The sequence below is a fragment of the Artemia sp. Qi Xiang Cuo genome, chromosome 1, assembly GCF_049724085.1.
Source record: "Artemia sp. Qi Xiang Cuo chromosome 1, ASM4972408v1, whole genome shotgun sequence".
NCBI lineage: Eukaryota > Metazoa > Arthropoda > Branchiopoda > Anostraca > Artemiidae > Artemia > Artemia sp. Qi Xiang Cuo.
In genome coordinates this window covers 37374973-37386390 of record NC_142794.1, presented here as the reverse complement: position 1 = coordinate 37386390, position 11418 = coordinate 37374973, and the positions used below count along the sequence as shown (strand labels likewise).

Below are 11418 nucleotides of genomic sequence, written 5' to 3'. Positions count from 1 at the left end.
CACCATACAAGTACATTCTACTTGCAATCAGTGTTTATAGTCGCTATACATATGCAATTCCATTGCGATCAAAGATATCCCCCTTTATATGGATGATTTTGATGGACTTTGTATTAAGGAGCACAGGAAAGGCAATGGGACACCACGGAGTCAAATGGGGAGGAAAAAATCTCCTTGACTTAGATTATGCTAATGATGTAATTATCCTAGATGAAAGTGTGAGCAAAATGAATGAACATTTAGAGGTTTTGAGAGTTCAGGGTGCTAGAATAGGCTTTAAAAAAATGTTAAGAAGACATAATCAATAAGGCTAGGAATAAGTGAAGATAAAAAGGTGACGTTGGCTAACGAAAATATTGATCAGGTGGGTAGCTTCACTTACCTTGATAGTATTATTAGTAAAGACGGCGGGAGTAGGCTCAGGGTGTTTTTTCACAGTTAAAAAAGGTTCGGAAGAATAGGAAGATAAGTCTGCAAACTAAGATTAGAATATTAGAAGCTTCAGTGAGGACAGTGGTCAAATATGGCTCAAAAGCGTGGGCGCTCCGAAAAGCAGATGAAGATTTGCTAGATGTTTTCGAGAGAAATTGCTTACGGATTGTTCTGGGTACACGGCTGACTGACCGTATTTCAAAGAGTAGGCAGTACGAAAAATGAGGTTCAATCCTGCTTTCTAGGGCTATCAAACATCGTGGTAACGAACTGTGAGTAAGCAGCGACCCGGCTCAATAGTAACCGAAACTCTACAAAACGGAATGAAACCAATATTTGCATCAAAAGAATGAGATGTTTGTGCTGATTTCAAATATATTATTTGAAAAAAACTACGTTTTCTAAAGAGTTAAAGAGGCATGTCACAAGTTCGAACCTTAAAACGTACAGGGATTAGGAGGTAAAGTTGGGGGACTGCCGCCCGCAAACCCCCGCTTCTGTATATGAAAGGGGCTGTGCCCTCCTCAACGCCTCGCTCTTTACGCTAAAGTTTGACTTTCTCTCAACTCTTTTTTTTAAACAATAAAAACTTTAGCGTAAAGAGCGAGGCGTTGAGGAGGGCACAGCCCCTTTCATATACGGAAGCGGAGGTTTTTGGGGGGGGGCGGCAGCCCCCCAACTTTAACTCCTAATCCCTGTACGTTTTAAGGTTCGAACTTGTGACTCAGCCTCTTTAACTCTTTAGAAAATGTAGTTTTTTTCAAATAATTTCTGCACGTTTTTGTACAGTTTATTACTTATTATTGCTTGACTATCTGTTAGCTGATCATGTTAGAATATAAGTTGGGGGGCTGCTGCCCCCAGACCCCCCGCTTGTGAAGATTCTTGTGTTAAGGCTTTTAATTCCTGAATACTCAAATCAAATGCACAGTAAGATTTTCTTTTTTCAACTTTTGTTCAAGCATGTGGATATGTGGCATGTTATTATAGCTGTGGAGACTTACCTGTAACCTGAAGGCCGATTGTGATATTCTTCTGGAGACGCCTGTTGAGCCGAAGGATTTAATAGATTGGATTTAAAAAAGAAACTGAGTTTCTTTTTTAAACTTTAAATTCGATATATAAAAAAATTTCTCTGACGGGGAATGGAACTCGGGTCTCCCGCCAGACTGGCAGGAATAGCGACCACTGTACCACAGAGATACTTTACATTATTTTTATTCTGTCCTAACTATTTTTGACGCAAGCAAATCCCCACAAAACTTGATATTTGGTTTTTGGAAAAGAGCGAAGGAGTGATGGGATTGAGCTGAAATTTTGGGGATAAGCTCCCAGGCCCAGGAAAGCTTATCCTCTAAATTTCAGCCCGATCAGACAACGTTAAAGGGGGGCTGTGGTGGGAAAAATTAACATGGGCTCTTATAGGTAAACGAGGTTTTTCGTAAATTTAAATTCGGGGGATAATTTTTTCGGTCTGAAAATATCAAAAGTACCTAACAGGTCGAATTCTGGTTCAAATGAGTCCTCATTCACCAGGATCCGTTGCCAACTGTGGCCTGTAGGCATGGCTAACAAAAAAAATAATTTGATGAACATTAAGTGGGTATATTTGGTTTTTGGAAAACAGGGAAGGAGTGATCGGATTGAGCTGAAATTTCGAGGCTAAGCTCCCAGGCCCTAGAAAAGCTTATCCTCTAAATTTCAGCCCGATCGGACAACGTTAAAGAGGGGCTATGGTGGGAGGTTCGAAACTTCCGGCCCACTTTCCCCCATGAAGATAAAGTCAGAGGGGGGTGAAATTTTGCATGTTTCTTAGTTTGAGCTTAGGCTACAAAATGCGATCAATCGCTTAACACTGTGGTGGGTCGCCTCTTTAAAGAGGCACAAGTGTGCCTCCTTGAAAAGTTTCATCAAGTTTATTCCTACCCATCAAAAGTTACGTGCCTGAGAAAATTTACCTTTTTTTGAAAAAAGGGGTAACACCCCCTAAAGTCATAGAACCTTAATGAAAATCACATTATCAGATTCAGCATATCAGAGAACCCTACTATAGTAGTTTCTTGCTCTTATCTGCAAAAATGTGAAATTTTGTATTTTTTGCCAGGAGAAAGATCACGGATGTGTGTTTGTTTTTGTTTTTTTCCAGGGTGATCGTATCGACCCAGTGGTCCCAGGAAAGTGCTGGTGAGCTCGTTCGAACGGAAATTAACAGTTCTAGTGCCCTTTTTAAGTGACCAAAAAATGGAGGGCAACTAGGCCCCCTCCCATTCTCATTTTTGTCCCAACGTCAACCGATCAATTTTGAGATAGCCATTTTGTTCAGCATGGTCGAAAAATTCGTTAACGATTTATTTGAGTATGACTTAATCCCCCACAGTCCCCGGGGAAGGTCTGCAAGTTATGAACTTTGCCCAATGTTTACATATAGCATTGGTTATTGGGAAGTATGCAGAAGTTTTCAGGAGGGACTTTTTCTGGTAGTTGGGGGGATCTTTCCATGGAGGAAGTTTTTACGAGGGAGGGGACATTGCTTTGAAGGGGGCGCCGGATTTCCCAGCATTATTTAGAAAACGATGAGAAATTAAATAAAAACAAAATAATTTTTTCAACTGAAAGTAAGGAGCAACATTAAAGCTTAAAACCAACAGAAATTATTACGCATAGGATTGGGTTCGCCCCCTAGTCATTACCTCGCTCTTTACGCTAAAGTTTTTTTTTTGTACTTTCATCAGAGCTATTTATTCTAATCAACGGCCTTTATGATTAAGGGGTCATTCTTAAAGAATTGGAACAAAATTCGAAATTTAGCGTAGAGAGCGAGATATTGACTAGGGGACGAATCCCCTAATATATGTAATAAAAATTTACGAATATAGAAGTTCGTTACGTAAGTTAATTCGGTAGTTACGTCAGATCAAAATTTCGAGAAACCGATCTAGCCAAAAAAATTATTAATATGCAAATTTCGTTTTAATTATTCATGTACGGTGAGCCAAAATCAAAGTTGAATTAATTCAAAAACGTTCAGAAAGTAAATTAAAAAAACAAGTTTTTTAACTGAAAGTAAGGAGCGATATTAAAACTTAAAAAGAACAGAAATTATTCCGTATATGAAAGGGGCTGTCCCTTCCTCAACGCCTCGCTTTTTACGCTAAAGTTTGACTCTGTCTCACAACTTTGTTTTTTTAAACAATAAAAAACTTTAGCGTAAATAGTGAGGCGCTGAGGAGAGGACAGCCCCTTTCATATACGGAATAATATCCGTTCGTTTTAAGCTTTAATATTGCTCCTTACTTTCAGTAAAAAAAAAACTTGCTTTTTTAGTTAATAATGAAAGAAAGGTTGAGGCAGCTAGGGCACGTTTTGCGGATGAAAGATGACAGATTGCCGAAAATTGTCTTATTCGGCCAACCGTCTAGGGCTAAACGGAAAGCAGGTCGTCCTCCTCTGGGTGGGAGGACGTCATAAAGAAAGATGTAAAGGAAATGGGAACTTCCTGGGAGGGTGTAAAAAGGGAGGCCTTGAATAGATTGCGATGGAGGAGGAGCTTGCGTACCTGTGTCGGTCTCAGGCGACTTGGTGCTGCGGTGAGTTGTTAGTAGTAGTAATAGTAATTGTTATCTTAAACTGGGCTAAACGAACACTACAGTCCGTACCAGGGGTGGATAAGGAATTGGTGTTTGATAGGAGGGGGGAGCACCGTTGAAAGTAGGGCCAGATTTAAAACTTTGAAACTACTAGGCTTAAGCTTTTTTGTGGCTCCATTTTTGCAAGACTTTCGGGGAAATCCCCGAAAGTTTGGAGATAGTGGAAGCACTGAATACAACGCAACTGATGAGCTGAAAGTAATGAAAGAAAGAGGCGATATCGAACTCCCAGTTGCTATTCTTGGGAGATTTCTGATAGTTTATAAGTGGACACGGAATTCCTGTGTTGTTTTAAAATAAATTTTCTGTAGATAGGTAGCGAGACGGCGGAGTGCATCTGGCACTTTGACGATAAATCACATCAGTCCAGTTTTTGTTAAGAAAAAAATCAATCAGTAATAATTTATTGTGCCATATGGCATTTTGGCCCGGGCTAATTGGTAAGTTCAGGCCTGGTTGAAACTTAGGCATATTCCCATGGTTGTTTTTCAACCTTGATATTAGTTAGACCTTCAAAATTCTGGAGGGCTTGCCTCAAAAACAACTCCTTGGGTCTGCCTTAAACTTTATGCAGGTTCTTTTAACGAATATCTGTAGAAATAAATACTTTTGCAGCAAAGCTCTCTCTGTTTTAAATGTCAGGCTAAGTTGTAAGTTTTTTAGAGTAACACATTTGTTGGTTTGTTTAGGTTATGCAAACCCATACTTTCGAAAATTAGGACACAGGGACAAGATCCTTAAAATCCGAGACCATCTAAGATTTTCTGGGTCACATTAATCGCATTGAGTTTTTAGAAATATACGCCCGCTCGAAAGTTCCCACCTCCTGGAGTTCTGTAGCCCCGCCTTCTGGGTGGGTTTTAGGCGTCTGTCTTTCTCCGGCTGGTAGGCCACTTCTACTAACAGTTTATGCTGATACTTGCGCAGTGAATGTCAAAAAGTTGGAGGTATTTGTGATTGCCCTACTAAAGAGTTTAAAGGGGCATGGGAATTTTTGACGGACAACCAATGCAGACGTTAGCTTGGGTAAGTAAATAGCAGAAAACGGAGTTGAAAAAAAATTCGGTAAATAGGTTGAACAATCACATCTTGCTGGATCTGAAGAATATTGTTTAGCCTACTTGACTCTTGTAACTGAATTGCCGTTAGATCTAATCGGTATTTCCTTGTTAGCTAGTACAGACTCAAGAATTGAATTTCGGTTAATCACAATGAAATATGCCAAAACATGATGAGAATATAATAGTTTAGAAGCAAAATATAATAGTTGGAAATTACGGTACTCTTCTGAAATACAGGACACATGCGAGAAGTGAAGTTTGGTTAATGCTAATAAAATAAAACAAAATAGCATCAAAATATTATAGTTTATGAACAAATTTGGGCTATATATTTGCACATTAGGGGGGGGGGGTAAAGCATAGCATATGCTAAATACGTAATCTAACCTAGCTACCTTTTAGTCCCCCTTAACTCCAAAAAACTAAAGCTTAAATCTTTGTCACGGACTGAGCAATATTTCACTATGCAGCGGAAACTTGTTTATCAATGCCGGTTTTGAGATTTCGATGCGGTGTTTCTTTCGTGTGTCCTGTATTTCAGAAGAGCACCGAAATTACTACAAAAAATTATGGAAGGGAGCCGCCCAGAACTCACTATATAAAATACGTAACCTAAACCAAAATACCAATTAAATGTTTAATTAAAATATAGCTACAATGTAATTTTTCTATCGAGCCGAAGCTAATTCTGGTATAAGGACCGTGAAAACCGGTTATTGTCTGATCTTTGCGATCCAAATTCTCGAGTGTGTTCTAGCTAACGAGGAAGTACCATCGAATCTTCAAGATGTAACTTAGAGTCAGAAGAGTAAATCTTTTTTGTGAAATTTAGAGCCTATTCTTATTCGTTACATTCCAAAGCAATCTAATAAAAAGGGTTGCATTAATTATTTACAAAATGACATAAAAGTTTATGATTTGGACGAAAACCGTGCGCTTCTTTCGCCATCAACCATTGAAAATAAGTCCTGTAAAAATATTTATTTTATTAGTAGGCTATAAATCTGGTCAGGGGCGCCCATAAGCTGATAATTTTAGAGGGGGGCTTTTCTGGTCTAATCGGCACTTCCAATGCTGTATAATAGAAATCTCAAAACAAAAATATTAAATATAAGGCAACATCATTCAGCCAGGGGGGGGTGGCTAGAGCCACCCTCTGCCCCTCCCCATATGGGTGCCCATGGAACTGGTGGTTGGCTCCTTCAGACTGAAACACTATAAAATTCTGAAAATGAATTCTAAGAATTCTGAAAATAAAATTCTAAAGAATTCTAAAATACTTACTTAGCTTATATCATTTCCAAAAGCGCACCGCCTTACTTTATCCGGTACTTGTCCATTATATAAAACGCACTCGAGAAGTAAAGTTTGGTGAATGCTGATGAAACAAAACAAAATATGAAGAAAATATGATGCCTTAGTAACAAAATTATGAAAACTACCACAAAGAATAATGGAAGGATGGCCGCCCAGAGCGCGTAACGTAAAATAACCAAAATGCTTAATTAAAAAAAAGCCATAATGTGGTTCCTCAACGACCCGAAGGCTATTGTCTGGTATAGACAGCGTAAAAACCGGGTATTCGCAAAACAAGTTCTCAAGTGTGTTTATATTTTAGACAAGTTTATCCCCCTCCCCTCCCCCTGATGATCAAACATGTACCCCAGATTGTATATGCGCCCTGAAATTTCCATATGTGACTCTTTTCTTCAAATTGATTTAAAGGCAAACTAAAAACGTCAACTGCATCAAGCGACGGGGAAATCCATGGATAATATATAATTTGGCATATTTACTTGTCCATTAGGGAGGCGGGCTGTTGTAAATTAATGCACTTATGCGAATGATATAAGTATTATATATATATATATATATATATATATATATATATATATATATATATATATATATATATATATATATATATATATATTATATATATATATATATATATATATATATATATATATATATATATATATATATATATATATATATATATATATATATATATATATTTTTTTTATATATATATATATATATATATATATATATATATATATATATATATATATATATATATATATATATATATATATATATATATATATATGATATATATAACTAGTTTTCAGAATTTATAATGGATCCTTCTGGAGGGGACAACCAATAAAGTAGTACCATTTTAGTCCCTGAAAAATAGCAAGTAAATAAATCCGTGGCCCAAATATACGCCCCTAATTCATGGCCCTATCAAAAACATTCGCGCAGAAAATTTTTAATGTATTCAGTACCCGTCCCTGCGCTTTACGTTTCTCGAATACACCTTCTCTTTTACTAAACCATGGAACAACAATTAAATTTAGACATAGATGTTCAACAAGGCCATATTCACGGAGGGTATTGGGCGGGGGGTTGAGGGTTTACTGAATTTTGCCTGACTCGTAAAAAAGTAACAAAAATGTATGTAGACAATTTTTTTTTACATGTTTTGTATAATTGTTTTGTAGCCCCCCCCCTTCCCTGGAAAATAACCCCTCCCAGAACAAAAATCATGGATACGCCTTTTCTGTTCAGCCAGATAATAATAATGGGAAGTTTTCCATCCTTGGGTAATCCAAAGGAATATGTAAGCTGGACTGTCTTTTAATGCTCTGTATAGGTATAGCTTATTTTTATCATGAGTCCACATTATATCTTATAGTTTGTCTCCTCCATGTTGGAAAAACTACCAGTGGCATCAGTTCAAGGTGATTTATGGGGGGGGCGGTGAATGTTTCAAAATATAGGGGGGGGGCAAAGTTGTCCATCTATTCAATGAAAATACTAGAAAAAGCATTTTTCAATGAAAATCCTAAAAAAGGTAGGTCCCCTGCCCCCAACTGGTGTCACTGCAAACTATAAGTCGAAGTTTAGAAAACTTTAGTAATAATCATTTAAATTTCGAAAAAAATACCCATAAATTGCATCTCCCTTTGATAATATGGCAAATTTTATGTTTGGATTATTTTTCTAAATGATGCAATCTCCATTACGGGCAAGGGAAGTCCAAAAAATTATCCCCCCCTAACATAAAACTCGTACCCATCTTTATTGTTTCTGATCATAGTATGAATGTGTATCTGCTTTCTCGATAGTTAGATTCTCTATTCTGACTATTAATAGCCTAGGGTTTTCTACCCCTTCCCCTGTAAAAATAAAATATACATTCTGAATCGTAGCTACGATTTTGCATCTCACCAATATTTTTATCTTTATGGAATGTCCATAGAGAAACAGAGACTTAACTTGTAAAAATATCACTCAAAACTTTCCTTTTACTGGCCTAAAATTTCACACAAAAGAACCAATCAAATTTTGTGTTCTTTTACTGGCTTGAAATTTATCAGAGGAACAACAGGTAAATAGAATAACGGTTAAAAAGGACGGGGCTATTTGGCTTCTCTTTCTGATATCTGTTTAAGGAAAATATGGTTGGCTTAAGAAAATAGCCTACACCACAAAAATAAACCAATGGAAATAAAGCACACTTTTTACAACAGAATTATAGGACACCAATGTCTTTTATTTTTTAGTGCCTGTTTACTACCCGACGGAGTTACCTTAAAAATTATACCTTCATGCCGTCGGCCTGTGCACAAAACTCCCTTTTTGTTTAAAATGGTCACCTGGCATGATTGTCTGTGAAAATGCATATGTTTCCGCAAATATCATATTTTTACATTCAAATAAATTTATGAAAGCAAATTTTAAGGAATGTAAATAAATGATTTTTCTCTTGGAAGGCGGGGGGGGGGGTTCGAGAAACAAAAATTATGTAAATATTTTGACAACATTTTTTTAGAGTTCTAGATGTGATAACTATATGTTAATTACCATTCGAGATTTGTGTAATTTGAACTATCTTGAACGTGCATCAAGGGAAAATCAACTGTGAATTTATCAATGCACTGATATCATAGATTAGCAGCTGAGTTTGAATTTCAGTGCGCAGCCATGCACAAGATCTTTTTTTGGCAGGACATTATTTGAATGTCAAAGAAGTAAATGAAGGTGCAAGATGTTGCTGGTTTGGATGACCTGTGGACCACATTACCTTTCCAAATGATTAAAAAAGAACAATTATTTTAATAAGGGAGTGGTAATAATCAAAATAGTAATCTTCCTTTAACTACCTCCTCTGCATGTCTTTTCAATGAAAAAATATAAAAATAAATACAATTTTAAAACATTACTTATTCAGTGCCTGTAAACAAAATATTTTTGTAATACAAAACCTGTACCAAAATAAAAAATAGCGACGGTGTCCTGCTTATCGCCACGTTTAGTCTCCCCCGAGGGGCCACTCATATTCTACTACCTGAGTACACCAAGGACCGCGAATTGCACCACACATGTGAAGCTTCGACCATGATGAGCCTCTTTGCACCATCTAAGAAATACTTCATGCAACATGTGGCATTTTCTGCCATTTGTGGCGTCCACCCCGTGGTGTATAAGATTCCTTTCAGAATGGACGATATTTAGTAGTTTTTTATTGCTTTCAAATTATTATGCTTTTAATTAAAATATAATACGTAGAACAAATAGGCACGCTTGAAATTCTCTTAAGAAGGGCGGGGGAGCAGGGATTATAGGGAAAATAAAAAAAAATCTAAAGGAATTAGTGAAGTGTATCGTATTTCAGAGGAGGGATTGGTTCTAGAGCTATTTTATGAATGATACCCTACTGTTCATGCTGCCTTTCGAGACAGTTCGTTTAGTTCAGTGCCAATCAAAGCAAAAGTACTATGAACTGTGCAAAAAACTTACTTACTGAACTAGGGTATTTATGCAAGGGAAGAGGCTGAGACCACGTGCCCTACGAAATCTTGTGATTTTTATGATTTTTAAATAGTTTGTAATTTTCTATACAATTGTTTTTTTTTATTTTGGCAAATTCTCCCCCTACCCCGAAAAAAAATATTCGTGTACCTGGTTAATATCTGTGTGTCCACTCCACTATCATTTATAACGCCTTTTTCGCTTAGAGTAGGTGCAAGGACTCGCCCCCCCCCCATTTTTGTGTACTCGTCTTGTCATTTCTATGATGTGTGCCTTTTTAGTAAGGACATTAAACTAGAATTTTGTTTTTATACAGTGCGTTGCAGACACGTTAAAATGCAATTTTATTAATTCATTTTACATTCATTGTTTCTGCGGCTGCGTCATGCCGAAAGTACGCAGTCGGTGTATACTTAGCCTATGTTCAGAAATCGGTTCGAGGAAATTTGTTTTGAAGTATAAGAAAGGCGGATAAACGCTCATTTGTAATCTAGAGAGAAATTTCCTAGATTTGTATGAGATGTGAATATTAAGAAGTTTATATGAATCTACATTTGCAGTTAGTCTAAAGCCATAATTCCCAAAAACGGGAAATAATATAAGCATATGCGGAGACTCAAATGATATTAGTGGTCTATTGTAGGATTCTCCGAAAGGCTTTTATGCTAATTTTTCCTTGGACATCGTTTAGAACAATCCTTGTAAAGAAGAATAATAAGTATTCATTCTTTGCACAGACTACACCTTTTGGCCTGGGGAGGCACTTAATTACTTTTACTTAAGACGAGCCACATGGCATTCGGGCCAACTTGGAACCAGGAAGCTGTTGGACCAGGTTCTCCCAAGGCCTCCTGGTTTCCGGGGGAGGCACACTTTAAAATAAAGTGTTTTTTAAAGATGTGATAAAAGTGATATAAATTTTGTGAGATTGTGCACTTTAATGAAATGTATATAAACATATATATATATATATATATATATATATATATATATATATATATATATATATATATATATATATATATATATATATATATATATATATATATATATATATATATATATATATATATATATATATATATATATATATATATATATATATATATATATATATATATATATATATACATATATTTGTACCCTTCCTATGGGGAATTGCCCTCATCATTCACTCCTTACGGGCGTTAATAAATATAACCCCTTCCATAGTTTCTTCTGTTGTCAATTTTGTATACATATGATCTTGAATGTTTTGATATTAAAATTTCGTAGATATAAACGCTAATTTTTTTTTCTAATATAAAAAAGAACCATAGAAACTCTTACGTAACAGGAATCAATGACGGGATCAAATAGTAAGAGGCTTGACTGAATAGAAATCTACATCAAAGGTGAAAAGCAGAGTGAAAATCGAATGTCTTTATTCAACAACAACCGCCTTATGCACAAAG

At 36.3% G+C, this 11418-nt stretch overlaps 1 protein-coding gene across 1 annotated transcript in view; it reads left to right on the top strand.

Moving 5' to 3' along the window:
• The first annotated feature begins 5006 nt into the window (after positions 1-5006).
• Positions 5007-11418, top strand: part of LOC148956259 (LIM/homeobox protein Lhx9-like) — a 58573-nt gene continuing 52161 nt past the window's right edge. The window contains exon 1 of the mRNA XM_089094757.1: positions 5007-5105. Coding sequence (XP_088950883.1) covers positions 5064-5105 — 42 coding nt within the window. The 5' untranslated portion in view covers positions 5007-5063. The remainder of the gene's footprint in view (positions 5106-11418) is intronic.